This window comes from Dasypus novemcinctus, chromosome 5 (assembly GCF_030445035.2).
Source record: "Dasypus novemcinctus isolate mDasNov1 chromosome 5, mDasNov1.1.hap2, whole genome shotgun sequence".
NCBI classification, from domain to species: domain Eukaryota; kingdom Metazoa; phylum Chordata; class Mammalia; order Cingulata; family Dasypodidae; genus Dasypus; species Dasypus novemcinctus.
The window spans coordinates 111,022,776-111,042,651 of NC_080677.1; the positions used below are offsets into that span (position 1 = coordinate 111,022,776).

The window sequence follows — 19,876 nt, forward strand, 5'->3', positions numbered from 1 at the left end:
GCAAATGAGAGTTTGTCTGTTTCCATATCCCTACCTGAGAAAGGTACAACAGAGTATCACAGTGCTTCCCTAGGGAAACAGAAGGATGACGGATTGTGCTTGTGGTACGAAAATGAAGGTGGTGTTTAGATACCTACCAGCCGGGCTACCCAGTACCTGGGAAATACTAAGCACTTGATGACTAATAGATGAATGAAGGAAGGAAGAAATGGAAAGAGGGAGCAAGATATAGTGACCTATTTTCCAAGCACTGCCCACCCATACGTTTGTGCCCCATGGCAGGCAGACAGTGAATGAACATGGACATGAATGGCAAGCTACTTGTTAACATCCTGGGGCAAAGGGTGATCTGAACCCTTCAGAAATGCTACCAGGCACTTCTTTTGCTGGAAGCAAAGGCTCCTGTACATTATAATCACCCATTTTTTCCAACTTTAGGACCTGGAAAATTAAAGCAGCAGGTTGAAGGGTAGACCTAGCAGTCCTCATTCTCAAGTCACTGATCCTTCCACTCACCAAGTGAGTTCTCCCAACAGGCATTTACTGGATTCCTCCTCTGTGCCTGGTTCTGCACTCGCTCATCTGGATACACAGACAAGAGGGGTCCCTGCACTACAGGTATTCTCAGTGGGGAAGGACATGGACATAACTCAGAACACTACACTACACACATACACTACACACTACAGCATGGCTTCTGCCACACTTGTGAGTTAACCAAGTGTCAAGATGGACAGGGGAGGGAGAGAGATGGCTGGGCTTGAGCACTGACCTGCAGTCAGATTGGAGCTGGCTGGTGTAAGCTGCTTTCACTTCACATCATACCTTGACCTCTAGGAATCCAAGCGGGCCACTGGCAACTTTCCTTGGTCCACAGCACTTCCCTTTCCACAAAATCAAGTTGTGTTGCTAGTGGACACATGCTTTCCCCAACTGGCTTAGATTTGCAGGCAGTAGTCCTGTGCAGTGGGCATCAGGAGATGGCCAAGGGCAGGCCAGAAGCACACGCTCTTCACAGATGCCAATGCTTGGCTCCAGATGCAGGAGACTACAGTGTGAGGCCTCCTGGGTGTCCCAACCCCACAGTCCCTCCAGGCTAGCCTCCTCTCTTGGGCAGGGTGACACTGGAAGCTGGCGCCTTTTGACATTTATATCAAAAAGTTAGGAATATGCCCTATTTCAGTTTTCCAGAGGGGTGCTGCTGCAAAGTACCAGCTGCAAAGTACTGTTGGCTTTTATAATGGGGGTTTATTTGGGGTAAAGGCTTACATTCCAAGGCCATGAAATGTCCCAGTCGGGGTATCAGCAGAGATGCTTTCTCATCAAATTCAGCTACCCCTGATGCTGGTGCTGCCGCCACGTGGTGAAGCAAGATGGCAGCTGAGGTCTCTGCCTTCCCCTCCAGAATCTACCATCTCCTGGAGGTCTGCTGTGAGCAACTAGGCACAGGGCTTGTCTCTTTCCAGGCCTCCTATATCAGTCTCAGGGGTTCTGCTCTCTCTTCCCAAGTTCAGCTGTAAGCTATTAGGCATGTAGCATGGCTGGTCTCCTCTTGAGCTGCTCGGTGGTGTGGGCCCAGCATCTGTGGAGCTTTGTGCTTCAGCAATCTTCTTTCTCACATTGCAGAATCAAATATGCCAGCTCCCTTTTTCCCTTTGTCCATGTGAATTCATTTATATCAGACACAGCAAGGAGATGGGGACTCAACCTGAGTCACACCACTGATGTAGTCCAATGAGAAGCCCTAAAGCAATCTTATCAAATAATCTAATCAAAGGGCCCTAACTGAATTTAAATGCAATCAAAGGGTATCACACCCACAGGAATAGTGTACAAACATAATATTTCTCTTTTTGGAATTCATAAAATAATTTTAAACTGCCACATGACCTAAGATATCAATATGAGGATAGAGAGTTGATAGAGAAGAATGGAGTTGAAAAGGAGAATAGTTAGCTTTGCTTTTAGGTCACTCTAGACCATTATTTGTGTTACCTTTTATACAGACAAGTTTCTACATGCTTTTTAACCCCTGAAATATCAGAAAGGTAAAAAATATAAACGAGTCTGTGTCCCCTCTCTTACCCAGTCCTGAAGAATAAAAATCCAGAGGGACAGGTGACTGGTGTTGGCAGCTCTATCCCTGGGGCCAGCAAGAAAGAAGCAAGAAATATGCATAGCCTGCCCAGCTGAACCCAGATTGGAAGGGAGAGTCTAGAGTACAACCGGAAGGCAGCCCTGTATTCCCTGGCATAGAAGAATTTCAGTAGGCCGACCCTGAGACCCCCATCTCCCCTCAAATCCTCATTCTCTGCTCAGGGCCCTTGATCTCACCCTGTTGGCCAGGACACACCTCCACTTCCATTTTTATCCAATTTCCTTCTTTTCTGAAATCCCTCCTCCAGACCAACTCTTGCCTCTATTTTCCCCAAACTCATCATGAACTGTAAATCAAAATAGTAGAGTTGGAGCTCAGCCTTTCAGAGCACTGTTGTACTATGTTATGACCTTCTCTCAACAGAAGTACAGGCCATGCGGTTCTCCTGAGGAATGCAGGGGCCTGGAAAGCAGTCCACTCTCCCAAACTGCATGGTCGGTTTCATGTGCTCTCAGTCCCACCACAGGAGTGAAGAATCCGAGAGCAGGCAGGATGAGCTGATGGCGAGGCAGGCCTGCCACCTCCAGATATGGAGGACAGCACCTGGCCCTTTGCGATGTGTACGGCTGGCTGAATCAGCCTCCTGAGGCCCTGGAACGAGGGCCGCATCTAATTTTATGGTCTGTGTGTCGTTACATATTCAACACACGCTCAGTTTTTAATACAGTAATGGAAAGAAATAGAACCCAGGTCCCTTCATTCCTTGTCCAGCATTCTTTTCACCAGATGGGCTTCCTCTGTCTTGCCTATTAAAATAGCACTAAAAATATCTTTTGTGTCCACACCCTGCTCTCTATGAGGTGACCCCATTAGCTGAAGGGCAATGTGGCAGCTCGGTCAATGGCCAGCATCTTCAGGTGAACGTCACGCCTTCCTGACAGTTTTTTGCCTGCAGTTGGGGCACAGAGAGAGGCTAGAAAATACCTCCAAGGTACCCAATGACCTGAGGTACTAAGCTTGGTGATGGCCTAAATGAATTCTGGATAGAGTGACCCCTCATGCCTACTCTGCATCTGCCACCCCTCTCTGCTGGGAGGTATCTCCTGTGGCTGCCATGTTGAAACTCCAGATCCAAGAAACTGTAGGGCATCAACTTAACTCATTCAAACAACATTGACTGGGTGCTCATGGTGTGTCGGGCACTGAGCCAGCAGGACAGTATTCAGAGTTCAACAAGGCAAACGTCACAAACAAAAGCCCTTGAAGAGCTCCCTGTGCGGACAAGCTGTGCAAGAGAACAAATAACCATGGGCCCAAGTGACCAGAACAGAAGCGAGAGAGGGGGGCCCCACTCTACCTTCAAATACAGGGAACAGGAGAAGGAGGCTGGAGGACGGGGTACAAGCTGCTCTGCACACCTGTCAGCCAGAGAGCTCCAGGACACTCCTGGCTGAGAGCCCCAAGCCCCACACCACCCAGCTGCTATGAAGTGACGGGGGCAGGACCAGGAGAAGTGCTGGGAGAGACCCTGACAGAATCACGTGGAGCCTGACTGCTGTGAAGGCGAGGAAACTGATCCTGGAAGGGGAGGAACTATCTAAAAATGTTTTGTTAAAAAAATGGAATGACTGTATTGTGAAGCCAAGTTCTAAAATATGAAATGACTGAATTAAGAAACCCAGTGCTCAAAAAAAGAACTCCTAAAAAGAACTGCTTCGTCTGCATTTAAGGTACAGGTCTTTGTAAACTTTTGTAAAGAGATCTGCACATTAGTTGCTATTTGGAGATGTCTGGGGACCAACAGGAAAAAGAAGGCTGTCCTCTGCTACTCGGTTTAAGGGAGAAGAGCTAGCTAGAGATGGAGATTCTCAAATATGGAATACGGAGTTGGTGTCACGCCAGGTGGCATATTGGGTAGAAACAGCGTTAAAAACGGCAGGTGATGGGCAGTGGGAAGGAGGAAAGGTGACGCCGGCATTCATCTCCATGGCACCAAGAGAAATCAGCTGGCTTTGACCTCTCAGAGCAGCCCAGCAGCCCTGTGCCCTGCTCCAGACTCCAAGCACAAAGGACAGAGACACTCACAATCCAATTTGTTACACTTTCACCTTCCAGGGAGAGAGGGAGGTGAAATGAAGAAAAAAAAATCCCATTATCTTTATCTGTCCTTCCCATCAGGTGCAGTGGTAAATGCAAACTGGGGAGACAGCTGCTGTGAACTCTTTATATTTCACTCAGAAGATAGTGTATCTTCTTATTGCATACAGGAATTACTTATTTGAAAAAATATATCCTTTCAGCATGACTTGAGTGGCAAGACAGAAATAGGGTGGAGGAGTTCCGGGGGTTATTGATTGAGCATTGGCATTGAATGGGAGGACCTTCTGGGGGGTCACAGGCAGAAGTAAACAGAGGAATGGGGTCTGTGGTCTGCAGCTGAGATGGCACGCAAAGGCAATGGGTGTGACTCATTATTTTCCCTGCCTCCCTGCTGTGTGACTGCAGCTTAGGCACTGGGCCTCTCTGAGCTGCAGCTTCTCCATCAATCCAGTAGAACTACAGCACCAAATATTTCTTCTGGGGAGCATAGGGAGGAGACAAAAGGGGCCCTGACTTAGACAGAAAAAGTGTCCTACCTTTTGTTACCGTGCTCAGAAATGAGGAGATTTCCCAGGCATATTGGTACCCTATGCCTGGCCCATAGCTTGCCGCGAGGTAGGTGTTACGATACATTTGCTGAAGTGTTTAGAGATGCATGTGGGTACCCCACATGCCTCAACAGCCGTGGGTGGAAAGGGGTATTACATGGAGGGGACACCTGCACGTTCAGCAGAGCGGGGTACCCGCTGGGCTCTGTGCTTTGAGAACGCCCCAAAGCCCGAGCACATTTCCCAAGCACCTGCCCCTGTGACATCGTCCCCTCCCTGGGTTCCGGCAGACAGCCATGAAGGTGGGCCCTCTGCTGTCCCTGTGGGTTCCATCTTGGGTCATGGTCTGGTGAAGGGGCAAAGGAGATGTGGTGGGAGGGAGGCATTTGCTGGAGCAATGAACGGAAGTGTTGGGAACAAGGCACGAAGGCAGCCTGGGCCACAATGATCAAGGAGAGAGGGGACGTGGCTGGGATTATTCAGGACAGTTACAGGGCTGGTTTCACACGTGTTTACTTCTGGCTCAGGACAGGTCTCCTTGTCTGGACAGGGGCTGGGCCTCCACCCAGAGGAGGGGAAGAAGTACGGGGCGGGGGAGCAGGGGGGGAATGTTGGTTTTTTGGGAGAGGTAAGTTTGCCTCTGTCCAGCCTGCGTATCCATGTGCTATGTGTCCCTTCAGCAGAGATTACTTCCCCCAAAAGAAGCACATCTTACATTTCTAAATTGCTACAAGATGGGAAAACTCTTCTCTCTCCTTGGGGGCTGCGAGGCTGCGTCGAGTAGTGTGGAAGAGCATTTGGGTCTCTGAGTTGTTAGGAGATCTGACTTTGGCAAGAGGAAGCCCAGGGCTTTGGGGGTAGCTCTGGGTTGATAGAGAATAGAAATTCCAGAAGAGCACCCATCTGGAGGAGCAGGGGGGGGCCTCCCCAGGGAGCTTCCCCAGTGGGAGGTCTCTCTTTTTTGGCTTCTCCCTTGACCCCTACTTTGGAGGCCTCATTCCTCTGGGCGTGGCCACAGGATGCCCCTGGTGGAGTGTGTGATGGGAGAAGAAGTCCCTTTTGTCTCTTGGATCCAGGAAGCACTAGCCGTTGTGGTGAGAGCTGTGCCACTGGACAGCCAGCCCCTCGTGGACCACAGGGGGCCCTTCCCTGGCCTTTCTCTGGCCCTGGGAGCCGAGCAGGCCTCAAGCTTCCTTCCCTCCTGGTGGATGGTTGCACCTGCTTTGTATGTTGCTGTTTCCACTACAGGTGGTTTATGACTTGAGCTGTGGGGTGCTTTGCATCTTGTCATTAATGATTTGCTTTGCTGGGCTTGCACCCCCAGGCCTTTAAGTGAGCGATTTTCTAAAGCTAATGAGCAGCCCCTTCACCTCCCATCCTCAGTGAGTGCAGTTTCCAGGTGGAGAGGACAGGTCTGGAGTGGCACCAACCAGCCATGAAATGCTCTCTCCCTAGGAGACCAAGCAGGCACAGAAGGGAAGTTCCCTGGTTGTCCTTCCAGAAATGGGGTTGAGATCCTTTTGAAGAATTTGGCTCCCACCCCTCCTGAGATCCATCAAGTTTGTCAGCTACCACGGGACTTAGCTGTTTTTACCCACCCCATTTGTCCTTTTTTCTGATAAGGAAGAGAGGGATTCCCATGCAAAAATCCAGCTGCCTCTCATCAGGTATGTCACCTATTGCTCTCTCCTTTCCAAGCACCAGGAAACTCACAGTTCTAGCTGCATCAGCACATGTGAGCTCCATCTGTGTTCTAGAACAACCTTTTCAAACCCCCTCTCAAGCATGAAGATAAATGTTCTGAGGAGAGCTTTTCCTCTTGGCCCCATTACTATCAGAGCTATCAGCTCACCTAGTTTGCCGATTAGGCCACTGAGAAGGCGGATTCCACAGATAAAACAAGCAGGTATTACCTGGCTACCCTACTGAACTCAAGTCTCCCCGGAAAACCCACTTGGGGCACCCCATTCTACTGCTTGAGGTCGGGGAACGTGGGGGGCTTCCCTCCCAATAACTGTTTTCTGCTCCACTGATTCTGTAAGCACCCCGTCTGCTCATTAGTCTGGAATGGGTGTGTGGCAGAGTCATCTGTGTGTAGGCACAAACACCCACTCCGACTCTAGCGGACGAAGTGCGGGGGCACACACATGGAGAGTGCCACCGTCGCTCACAAATGTGCCCCCGTGTCCCAGAAACAGTGCACTCGAGACACCTCCAAAGTGAAGAGGACACAACGCCCACCCACCACTCCCCCTCAGCGTCAGGGCTCCAGGTGCAGAGTGAACCACACTGAACCACGAGCAGAGCAAGAGGGCAGGGTTAAGTGAGGCAGCAGGAGTTTAGGTTAGTAGAGCTTGCTGATCTTTTGGCATCAGAGTTTGGGGGGGAGGTGGAGCTGGGGGCAGTGGGGATGAAAATTTCCTCTGGATTGGAGAAAATCACCTGGATGCCCATCTGCCTTGGGTAGCTTAGCCGAAGCCAGCTTAGAGGCCAGAAGGGTGCATTAGGGGCCTCTGGGGGCCCTCCCATCCCATGTTGCCGTGACTCTCCAGGCACAGGCACTGACACACACACACGCACGCACATTTCTCTCCATACCCAGGATCAACAAGCGGACACAGACAGTTTCCCTATCAGTACTGTCCCCAAAATCAGTAATAGCAGCAGCCAATATTTACCGAGTGGGTGCCATGGGCCAGGCACGGCACTATGAGACTTTTACATGCACCATGTCATTCAATTTTTACAATGAGGGAGGTACTATTGTTATCTCCCTTTTAGAGGGCAGGGAACTAAGCACAGAAAGGTTAAGAAACTTGGTAAAGTTCACACAGCTAGGCCTCAAAACCAGGAGTGTTTGCATGTGACCCGTTATGCCTCCTACAGCCTGCTCCCCCCCTCCCCCCAAGGATTTCCCCGGGACGATATTCCATGAGACACTCTGAGCACTGTCACTAGATCTAGGGATGGCTGGCCCTAGGTGGCATGCCCTTGTTTCTATAGGCTATGCAATCTATTCAGGGAACATTCAAATGAAATATCATCCTGCTCCCCAGCAGGCTGTCACATCTCATTTTTCTCTCTTTGTTCGCTCCATCCTCCGTCACTGACCCAGATCCCTCATGCCTTAGGTATTCAGTAAAAATTACGACACAAAACAGAGGGGAAGGGAGAGCCTGGGGGGACAATGAGAGCGGATGGAAGACGGTGGCTCACATGGACTTGAACTAGTTGACTTGCCTCCGCTCCAGTTATGACTGCCACTCCCACCTCTGAGGCTATTCCGAAGGCCCCAGAGACATAACTGGCCAGCCTACGGGACCCCTCTGCCTATTCCTCACTTTGCCGACTCTTGCCAGTTCCAAGTAAGTCATGAAGGCAAACCCTGGGTTCTTGGAGGGCCGGGCATGCCTGCCTCCCTGCAGCCTGCGGTTGTCTCCTCTGGGCCCCCTGCACCCCGGGCCTGCCTGGCTGCTGCCGGCCAAAGGCAGGAGGCGCTCAGGAGCCTTCTGCGCTCAGCACCTACTCACCCAGGTCCATATCCGCAGCCTTGGGCCGATGGGAACAGGGCACGTTTTTAAAGATGGCGTCCAGAATCTTCTCTTTGACCTGAGTGATGGTGTCGCAGTTGAGGATTTTCACTGGAATCTCGGGGCTGTTGACATTATCTGGGTTGACGCAGCTGAGGACCTGGGGGAGGAGGTGTTGGGAGGGGAGAGAGGAGGTGTATGGAGCAGGGCAGCAGGGAGACTCGGCACCGTTTTGCCATCCAGGCTTGAACGCCTCCTCTTCCAGGTGACCCCAGCCCATCTGTGCATCCCGCCAAGCACACCGCCCTTTCCTGTCCACACAAGGAATGAAACACCACAGTTTTGTTGTCTTTCTGGGAGGAAGAGTGACAAACTTGATTCCTTATCGGGACAAACTTCGTTACGATCATGACTTTTGGAGCGAGGGAGCCTGTCCTGGAGGGACGCGCTGCCTGAGCGCGCGCGCGCGCGCACACACACACACGCACACACACACACACACACACACACTGCGCGCCCCCTCCCACCGGGTGCATATGGCCAAACCACGGCCACAGCAGCACGTCCCAGAGCCCGCCCCTGCCCACTGCTGCCCCCGTGTGCGTGGACCAGTCTCCTCGCAGCGCCTCTCAGATGGATATGCATGCTCAAAAGTAATGGGAACCTGGCTTCTTTCTCCAAAGATTTCACAAGCTTTGATTTCTGTGAGGGTTTCAGATGGATCAGAGGACGGAGGACCTCTAAGCAGCTTAACGTGCTTTTAAAAAATATAAAGGTGCTCTTTAAAGTGTGCAGGTTTGGGCCACCTGAGATCTGTTCCTGGCTCTGAACTTTGTGAAACCTTGTGTTAGGGGAAGAGGTCAGTGCCCTTCCAGGCCTCAATTGTTAGTTGGAAAATTTTAAAGAGTCTATTTAAAGCTCCCAGCTATACAATGTGCTCTCCTTTAGAATGTTCTGGGTCCTTTCAAGGGCTTTCTTCTCTTGCTGTTCACAGAGTGGCTTGCTCTGCGTTGATGAGACTGTGGGATGCTGGGTAGACCTCAGTGGGATGGGTGGGCTCCGTGTGGGGCAGAAGGACCAAGGCAGAGAGGCCCGGACAGTCCCGGGGACCCTGTGTCCATGGGACCATGCCACTGTGGGCTCCAGAACTCTCCCTCAGACCCTGCTACCCGAGCCCTCTGCATCTTTCCTCCTCTGAACTTTCACTGCCCCGTTACCATTTCCCACTTGCGGTGTCTGGTTTGCAGAGCCAGAACGCGCCCTTCCTCCCACCACCGCCCTCCCCCTGCTCCATGTGGTGGCAATTAGAAGCCTGGCCCTGGACGCCTGCCTTTCATTAGCAGCCAGACTGCCCTGCGCGCAAACGTGAACACGCTTGTTCCATTAAGCAGAAAAAAATGTCTCCAAAATCTATAAAACCAAACTCTCACCTTCAAAATGTCCTAAATGGAAAACGATGGTAAAAGGAACTCTGGACCATATGTTCCTTCTGAGGGCCCCTCTCCTCTTACTCTAAGAGCCTTCCGGGACGTCCCTCACCCCTCGGTGGCCAAGCACAGCCTGACCGCTGGGAGCTGCTCTGGCCGCTCTTGCTGCCCTGTCTTCTGGGCCAGTGGTGGGGGGCTCAGCCTCCCCCGGGCATCAACATGCTTCTGCTTCCTCCTCTGAGAGACCCGGAGGCAGAGACCTGAGTCAACCGTGTGCTTTGCGTATGGTCTCCTGGCACAAGGGTTCCCAGAGGCCTGGAAGCAACAACTCTCTGGGACATTTTTGGGCAGGGATTTACCTTCCTGAGAGGGAGCGGGAGCCCCATGGAAAGACAGAGTTCCCTTGGCACTGGCCAAGCACAGTTCCACCTGGAGGCTCCCTTCCCCCCCATCCCCCCTGCCTAGTTTCTAAGCAAACTGCCTGGGGCTTTCTCTGCTGGGACAGTGCCTCTTAACCCTCAATGTGCAGAAGATTCAGGAGTGGGGAGGTAGGGGAGGGGTGGCTGCTAAAATGCAGACTCTGCTTCCCGAGGTCTGGGCTGGGGCCTGAGAATCTGTCCTTGAACAGGCAACCACTAGCCCAGGGCATTTCCAGCTGCAGGACATTTGGCAGTGCTGGCCCATTTTCTAGCATCACTCCAATTAATCGCTCAACACTTAAGAGGAGCACCTGCCTCTAATGAAGTGAAGTGTTGGATTACCCCTGAGCGTCTCAGAGCCAGTCTCACTCTTTGTGGCAGCCCTCCCACCTGGGACGAGGTCACCATCAGTGGCCCAAAGTGCCCTGGGCTCCTGCAGCAACTGCTGAATCCCATGGCTTCCCATTTTTTTAGTTGAACCCTTCCTCTGGGAGTCTCCTACAAGCCCTGTCTACTGCCTTTTCACAGACTTTCTTCCCTCCCTGCCCCTCCGCCCCCAGCGATAGGCTGCTCTCCCCCTCCACGTGGGCAAGTATCCTTTCACACACTTGAAGGGGGCTCTTCAGTCTTCCTGCAGCTGTGGCTTCTCCAGGCAAAACAATGTCTATTTCATTCCCCTTAACTCATGGTCCCTCTTTCCCAAGTCTTTCAACCCTTAATGGATGTACTTCTCTGACCCACACCAATTTCTTCACATTCTTGTTAAGTTGAATTACCTGAAACCAGCCTCGGTGTGCTAACAATAGTTTGGCCCCTGGAATAAAGGATGCTGCAATCTGGGGAGGGAGTATTATTGTAACTCATTGTGTTGAATTCAGTATTGTATTGGGAAGCTGCTGATGAGAGCAGGAAAGGGAGTGGAGTGGGGGAGACCAAGCAGGAGACATTTCGACTGTAGTTCTGCCTCATTAAGAAATCTATATTTTTGGAAGTTTTTTGGTTTTTTTTTACTTTCCCATTTTAATCGGTGCCTCTGCCTCTCTCCTCTGGAGCAGACACTGTCTCCTCTGGAGCAGACAGTGACTACAGGGAAGCAGTGGCCTCATTCACAATCTGCTCCTGTGAATCTTCAACAGAGCCAACCCAGACAAATCTGCTAAAATGCAGATTTGGGATTCCAGGTGATCTCTGAAGATGGGTGTGGTACAGGATGACGTCATTGCCTGCCCTCGGCACTGGCGTGGTTCAGAGCTGCCGGGCTGTCTCCCCAGCTGGCCTCGTGGCCTTGGATTCACCCCGGCTTGAGGTTGTGGGGGTTGTCAGAGAATCATCCCGCTGCCCGGCTCTACCAGGCTCCACCCGCTGCTTTTTGTTGCATCTCCTGATAACTGCTCCTTAGATCCCATCTATTCTCTCTTTTTTTCTCTTCCCTCATTTGCCTCTTTTGCCCCCATTCTGGGGCCCAAAGTTCATCCTTGACCTCATTTTCTCACTCCTTCCGTCCACTTCCTCTCCCCTTCCCTGGAAGATCACAAGTCTCTCCAAAGAAAACCTGAGAGTGAGCTCCCAGGCCTGGAGAGGGTGGGCAGTTGGAGGGTGGCTGGCGGGCGGCCCGTGGGCAGCCGGGGGTGCAGGGGTGGGGGCAGGGAGCATCACTGAGTCTTCCCTCCTTCAATCTTCTGGACCACTTTACAAAGTAGGTTCTACTAATATCTCCATTTAGTAGATTCTGTTTTTATTCCCAGTTTTCAGATAAAGAAACCCAAACTCAGTGAGATTAAGGGACTCACCCCAAATCACCTAGCTGGTCAGCGGCCAGGCTCAGATCCAGGTCTGGTTCCAAACCCCGTGTTCTTAAACATTAACCTCTGTTGCTCCCATGGAGGCAGTTTCTATCCAGAGAGGGAGTCTGACCTTGACAGAGGGGGACCCCCATGTTCCTTGGACACACCCCTTAACCCACTGGGCCACTCCAGCCTTAAAGGAAACAGCTCAGGTCATGGTCATAACATGGTCACAATGTGAGTTTAGACCAGTAGACAAATGTGGGCTTCAGAACCATGAGAAATGATCTCTGGTTTCTGCCCCTGCATACCCCTTTCCCCCACCTGATCAGTTCTGTGAGGCGGAGATTCTCCGCACAGCAAGACGTGATGAGAAGGAATTCCCTGGGGGCGGCAAGCCAGCTACTGGCAAGGGTTATGACTCGACTCATCGGTGCATGGGCCCTGGACCCACACTAGTCTTTGCTCAAGTGCGGCTCGGGAGTGCCTGGGCCAGTGCTCCCCCAAAACCAGATGGCCTGGTGGGGTGGCACAGAGGAAATCTGAGGTGACAGGCAGAGGGGGAGCATCTGGCTGGAACCCAGGACCTGACAAGGTGAAGAGCTGGCTTCTCAGCATCTCCACAGTCCTCTCTGCTGGCAAAAGGCTGCCAAGACCAGGGCCCAGGACAGGAGCAATGGGGGAAAGCAGTTATCTTACCAAGGTCTTGTAGTCAATCTGCTGGCGGATGAGCTTGTCCTCGCTCAGGGAGTAGCGGGCCTCGCCCGTGATGGCGTCAATGGGGCCTTTCTCCATCTGCTGCTTGATGGCGCAGAACAGGGAGAAGAGGGGCTCCCCGGCACACTCCTGCATGCAGAGAGGAGACGTGCCCCGGGCAGCCTCTGAGTCCCTCCTTCTCCTTCTCCACAAGGCTGTTTTCAACTCTTTTTCATTTCCTTTCTCCTACTCCCACGTGCTTGTCTCTCCATTTTTTAATGCCCTCTTCTCCAACTCTTTGCCCTTCAAACTCTCCTGTCTCCTGGCTCTTTTGATCACAGGGTCTTCTGTCCTGTCCTCTCCTACTCCTTCCTAGAGCTCCTTCTTTCCTCCCTCTCTTTCTCTTTGCTCCTCTGCCCCCACCCACTCTGCACTTCCTCTGTGGCAGGGGTGAGTCCTCTGTGGTATAAACTCCTCAGAAAACAAGCTCATAAGTGGAAGCCAAGCAGTTCTTCCACCTCCCAGTCACATCCTTGGCTTATCTGCCACCAGCAAGCAGCTTCTGTACCTGCCCAGGACTCTTATTAGCCTCAGGAGGTCTGGGGCTGGGAGGTGCATAGAGGGTGAGGGAAGAGGGGAAGCAGGGAAATTACGGGTGGGTTGTTTTGAGTTTAAAGTGGGAATTTAGGGCCCTCTCACCTGGGAGAAAGCCAACCTGTAGGGACCGTGTCTCAAGCCAGGACTATAGGGTTCTGTCTTCTGAGTTGGCAGGATTCTGCCGTTCTCAACAATGATGGGAGATCTAGTTTCTTGTTGGGGTTGTGCGAGCCTGGCCTCGTGAGTGTGGACTAGTGGGGTGTGGAGTGAAATGGGGCAGGCTGGGGATGAGGAAGCTTAGGCTATAGTACCCACAGCGAGGGCCAGAAATACCCCGACGCCCCTCCGTCCAATCCCACCTTGAGGAACTTGTAGAGCAGGAACGTGAACCAATTGGTCAACATCTTCTCAGCCACCGACTCAGTTCTGTCGCCAGCCACCGAGGATACCAGCAGAGCAAGACAAAGGAAAGAGCAGCCAGTCAGAACCCGCGGGCTGGGAAGGCAGGGGAAGAAGTCTGCACTGACTCTGCTGTTGAAAGCTTTTAGGTCAAATCATGAGACCACAATGAATACGTGAACTTCATGGACTCCCAGATCCCCCTATAACGATAAGACGAGCTCGTCCCACAAAGCTGGAGGATGACACTCAGGCTCCCAGATGGGGTTTTTGTGGGAGTGGTACTCTCCAGCAGACCTGTCTGTGATCATGACTGTTCCCTGGGCTGTCTCTATGGCAGCCTTGGGCCACAGGTGGCTGAGCACTTAAAATTGTGTGATTGACAAACTGAATTTCCCACTTTATTTACTTTTAATTAATCTTTTAATTAATTATTCACATGTGGCAAGTTAGTTATTATATTGGCTAGTGCAGCCTTAGAGAACTTTTCAGGATAAATGTGTTCCTTTGGGGAAGAGAAGAAAAACAATAAACTTAGGAGATACTAACTTAACAGTGGATTGAAAGGAAGGAGTTGGGAGAAGAGGATTGTGGTAAAAGGGCCAAATAGGCCAGAATGAGACCCTCAACCTCAGCAAAAGCTCCCAAAGCTGGCAAACCACTGAGCTGTACAGCTAGATCATCCTGAGAGATGACAAACTTGTCCTATTTCAAATGCTTCTACAGAAACACACTTCAGAACTCCCCTTAGAAACTCTACAATGACAGGAAGTTCCTTCTCGAGTCTAACATGATTCTGTCGTGCCATAACCCAAGTCCATTTATTTTTTCACTTGGGAAGTAAAGGCACCACAGCTGTGCTGTCTGCCAAAGGACACTTGAGGTTGCATCTATTTAAAGTGAAACAACTCACTCTCACACTTGCACTAAGTGTGTGGCCACTTCTGGAAAGAAACCATCCCATCCAGGTATGTTTAGATAGAGTTTAAAGTTGCCATTGCCAGAAACGACTGCAAAGGCAGCTGGGCAGCTGCCAGCACAAAACGAAGCTGGGAAGAGAAAAGAAGGAAGAATATTGAAAGGAGGGGCACAGCCAGGGACAAAAAGAAGACAAGGAGATGGAGGAGAGAAGAGGGAGAGTGAATTGAAAACATGAGGAGGAGACACACAGATACAGTGAGAGACCACACCGGGAAACTGTCTGTGGGAGCTCTGCCAGGAGGCAGCAACCCTAGAATTATGCCAGTGGGTGGCTGCTTGGTGGAAGTAAAACAAAAATCAAAACGAGCTACCTTGCTGTTTCCAAAGCTGTATGATTGCTCCTATCTGTAGCAACCTTTTTGCAGCTGTGCAGGTGAATGCCCACTGCACTGAGAAAAAGCCTTAAGTAAACAAGTCTGAAAGCCAAAGTCATCCCCTGGACCAAGTAGGGGCCACCGTGGCCCAGCCTTAGACCCAGAGGCCAAGGACAAAAGACAGGGGGATGGACAAACAGAAGCAGGCAGCAAAGGGGTGACTCCAGGTAGAGGGCTGGGCATAGTGACTTGGCGTTGTCCAACTTAAGATGTACAAAGGCTAAGGACATTGGACTAACTCAGGCCAGAGGAGAAAGGGCTGTCAAGGACAGAAAATCCTCTAGTGGGAACACACATAGAGTCATAGTCTCTATTTCCTATAAGGCTGAAACCAGAGTATGGCTATGTCTTCACATATGGCTTTGTAGGTTTCAACAGTGCCGAGTGTGAGGCCTCCACCAGCACAGCCATGGCCCAGTGCAGCAGGTGTCAGGAGGGACTTGCTGGGGTGCATTGGGCCAGCTGCCGCTAAAGGGTTTTAATTCAACAGGCTAGACCAATGCAGCTCAAACTTTAATATCCTTCATATTAAATCATTGACTTTTCTTGTTAAAAATGCAGACCTCAGGGTCTACATTTCTAGCCAGCTCCATGAAGGTGCACATGCTGCTGGCCCACTATCAGCACTTCAAGTTGCAAGGGGTGAAGCTTCTGCTCCTGAGAGGGTGACGTGGGTTCCTAGCAAGGCCTTAGGGTCTCCTTCCTAATTCCAGTTCTGATCTAAGTAAAGCCAGGGCATGGTCCAAATGACTTCTGAAGATTCCAAGAGAGAATAATTCCAGAAGAAAGGATCAAAATCAAGGGAGTATAAGGGCAGAAAGGAAAGAATGGAGAGCAGATAAGAGAGGAAGAAGATAAACAATAGTGGGCAGCTGGGTTCTTCTAAGAGGGCATCTAGTACAGCCCCCTGCCTCTGGGCAGGTCAGTGCCTCAACCTTGGGGAACACAGCTGCTCCTTCTTGGAGCACCTGCCTGTTTCCCTGGAAGGCATGTGAGCCAGGCCAAGGGGGCTAGTCTGGGAAGGGAGCTCTTGGCCTGCCGCCCACCCCCTTGGCTGACCCCCGGCCGTGCCCCTCACCGCCTGAGCAGCAGCTTGGGGTGGTTCTTGCTCTCCAGGTTCTTGTCGATGAGGTCGGCCAGCAGCTGCTTCAGCACGTCAGTGGCGTACTCGAGCTTGCTCTGCAGCACGGTCATGATGAGCGAGGCCACGTTGCCACGGTCGCGCATGGAGAAGCTGCGCTGGGCCTCGAGGGTGCGGATGAAGGACAGCAGGAACACCTTGTTGTTGATGAGCTGGGCGAAGAGCTTCAGGCCTTTCTCCACACGCTCCTGCCGGTAGCCTGGAACCTGGGGGAGAGACCGAGGGGGAGTCCTGCCTGGGGCGAGGAAAGGGGGGCAGGCACCGGTGACCTCTCCACGAGGTGGGCTGTGGTCGCACTGTTGACTCTCCCTCCTCTGATCACTGGGGGTACCAGGTCTGAGCCTCTGGCTAACCTCCTGCTCACCCTTCTCCAGCCCTGGGCATCCTGTGGACAGACCAGTGGCCCCAGAGCAGGACTTCTGGGTCCCCCAGGGGCTGTGGCACCACCACTCCATGTGACTTTGGCAAGTCCCTTTTCTTCTCCAAAATGATTCATCCAAAAAAGTGGGGAGGCTGCACCAGGCAGTCTCTAAAGAACTCCCTAACTCTAACAGCCAATATATTCTTAGGGACTTTTTCTAAGAGCCTGTTCTATCCAGGGGAAGGGGAGGGAGAAGATTGTATCTTCCTGCCAGCACCTTCTGCTCATTTGGAGATCCCTGCGAGGTGGTGCCGTGTACAATCCATTCAGCAAACTCAGTCAGCCCCTGAGCGAGGCATAAAGGATATATCTCTGAGATGTATACGAATGCTCCCAGCAGCATGGCTCCAATAGCCCCCAAAGGGAAACACCCAAAAGTCCAGCAACAAGAGAAAGGATGGAGGAATTGTGGTCTATTCACACAACAGGATGCTCCACGGCCACGAGAATGGAGGGCCTATTCGTTACTCACAATATCTAACACATGAACGAAGGAAGTCAGGCATGAGAGAGGACATAATACAAAATACCATTTAAATAAAGATTTAAAAGATAGGGATACTGAATCAATGGTGGTAGGACAATGATTTTGGGGGGTGGGTGGAGTCAGGGAGGGAAGCGGTTGGGGCTTTTGGAGTGCTGGTCCCATTCTGTGCCCTCATCTGGATGCTGGTTGGAGGGTGTGTTCACTGGGTGGAAATTCACCAAGCCGTGTGTGCACTGACAATTCGTGCATTGCTCTGCATGTATACTTCAATTAAAACAAAAAGTTTACTTGAAAGAACAAGCCATAGTCTTATGGGAGAGCTGATACTGAATGTATGTAGAATGTTGAATAAAGCCAATTTGTAAATATGTGGAAATGGATAGAGTTGATGATAACATATTATCACAAGTATATCGAACACTGCTGATTTATAAATGTGATTTTGGCCGAAAGGGGTAGTCTAGGGAGGTGAATGCTAATTGAAAGACAGCTAGAGAATAACCTGGAGACTGTGTAATATAGTGATTTCTGTGGTAGATGAATTCTGTGGTTAATAATATAAAGAAAGAATGTTCCTCTAGTCTATTATAAGGTGTTAAGAATGTAGTGATACATGGGAAAAATACAACTAGTATAACTTATAGACTATAGTTAACAATAATATTGTAATATTTTTTGGAGCAAAAGTAAAGAAGGTACTGTATCAAAGCTAAAGGTTAAAAAAAAGAATATGGGATTTAGTTTTATGAGATGTGAATATCATCAAGCACTTTTTTTTTCATTTTCTCCATTAACAAGAAAGCCTTGATCATATCATCTAACCAACCTGTGTTCATTTATTCATCTTTGGGAACACTGGAGAAACAATTGAGCTTGTTTTTAGGATTAAATAAGATAAATGTGCCTGGACAGGAGTTTTTAAAAAGTAATGCTTCCATAATTTGTTAAGATGCTTTTCGTCTATTATTTTATTTTTTGAAGTTGAAATAAAGTTTGAAAAAAAGAGCCATTGTCTCTGAGCTGAAGGGGGAGCCCTCTGAGACCCAGAGCGGGGTGTCTCATAGACTGGGGTGCTGGAGGAGGTAGGGGTCAGGAGAGATGCCAAACCGAGGTGCCATCTACACCACGGCCCCGCCAGAGCGGGTTTATCAGGTCTTTAAGAAGGAAGGCCGTGCAGCAGTGAAGACCATGGGTTTTGGTCAAGCTCAAGTTTAAATTCTTTCACAGTCATTAACTAGCTGCGGAACCCTTAGTAGACTCAGCTCCTGCCTCAACAAAATGAAGGTAATAACAGCTAATGTGCATATAGATCTTACTCTGTCAAGCACTGTTCTGAGCCCTGTAGAAATATGAACCCATTTAATCCACACAATAGCCTATGAGGTGGGTACTATTATTACCCACAGGGGCCTCATGAACATAAAGAACTTGCCCAAGATCCCAAGGCAGGTGTCAGGGCCAGAACTTGAGCCCGGCATTCTGCACCACGCTCTCCTCTGTCACGGGGCCCTTGTGAGCCATCAGCGAGGGAACGTGTGAAAAGCTGCCGGACTCACAGGCATGAAATTCCTGTGCTACCCTTAAGATTTGAAACTGGGAAAGAGTGAGGCCACAAGAGAAAGACCTGTCTGCCCAAGGTCATGGAAGGCGGCAGAGGCAGAGGTGCGACATCCATGCCCCTGATTTCCTGAGCCAACCCCCAGACCCTGAGTTGCAGGCTTGGGGCTGGATGCTGGCAGCAGGCAGTGATGATCAAGCCCGAGCCCTGCCTTCAGGTGGTCTGACCAGGAGAGTGGCTCTGGCGTCCCTCAGCAGCAGGACCTCGGTGGGTTCAGCCCTTCGCTCTGCAGAGAAGAGCGCTCGTTGAACTCCCACAGGGCCAGAAGCTGGTAGGAAACGTGCTCTTCCAGATGTGGTCCATTGCCATTTCCCTTGCTGCAACGCTGGTATTTGAAGGCTGTGACTGAAGGCAGTTCTTGGGAGAGACTGCAACTGGTCAGGGCACAGCAGGTCCTGACCCAGCCACTCTCAGCACAGCCCTCCTGGTAGGTCCCTGGTTTCCCAGGTGGGCCCAGTCTCTGCTTGCTGCAGGCCTGGCTCCCACCAGCTCCCCACACCATGCAGCAGCCTCCCCTGCCACCAGTCCAGGCGTTCATCTGCCTGTCTGTCTTCATTTACCTCCCTTCCAACTCTGTGACCCCCCTTGCACACATACACGTCTTACTCCCATTGTCCTTGGCACCACTAGGGATATCATCTCAACATCTACCCTAATAATAATAGATAATGCCATTTATTGAGCATCCACCATGTGCCGGGCACATCACATACATCCTTTCAGTTAAGTCTTCTAATAACCCTGCAGGGGTGGGCTGTTAACTCATTTAATGGTCTCTCAGAGAAGCTGATTACACTGTCCCAAGGCCACCCAGCTGGAGGTCGGTGGTGCTGGATTCCCAAACCCCAGCTTGCTTGTCTGCTGAGCCCCTGTCCATCCTCTCCGCCCTTTGCCAAGTCTAGTCCTACACTTGGGCTAGAGGGACAACTGAAAACCCAGTTTTCCCTGCAGCCTTCCTTCTGGGGTTTCCTGAAGCCCAGGCTGACTGGTGAAAGGAGAGCAGCCGCATGGTGGTTCAGCACTAAGATATCTGGAGAGGCAGCACAGGAAATGGGTCTGGCCAGATGGTGGACTTGGCATGATGATGGACTCTGGACATCCTGCTGTGCCTTTGCTTTCTCTGTGAGAAATGCACGTGTCTTCTCGGCAGAAAGGGCCTGCAGTCCTGGGAAGGGAGGTTCTAGCAAAACTATCTTCAATCATGTAGCATCCTGGTCAACTGCATTGGGTTTTGGAAGCAGAGACTACACTGACTA

General features: G+C 51.0%; 1 protein-coding gene across 2 annotated transcripts in view; it reads right to left on the reverse strand.

Moving 5' to 3' along the window:
* PLXNA4 (plexin A4) overlaps positions 1-19,876 on the reverse strand; it is a 465,144-nt gene that overhangs the window by 25,861 nt on the left and 419,407 nt on the right. For both annotated transcript variants that reach the window (XM_071215277.1, XM_058297369.2), the window contains exons 22-25: positions 16,032-16,300; positions 13,559-13,625; positions 12,606-12,752; positions 8,277-8,436 (exon numbers count right to left, since the gene is read on the reverse strand). In XM_071215277.1, coding sequence (XP_071071378.1) covers positions 8,277-8,436; positions 12,606-12,752; positions 13,559-13,625; positions 16,032-16,300 — 643 coding nt within the window. The remainder of the gene's footprint in view (positions 1-8,276; positions 8,437-12,605; positions 12,753-13,558; positions 13,626-16,031; positions 16,301-19,876) is intronic.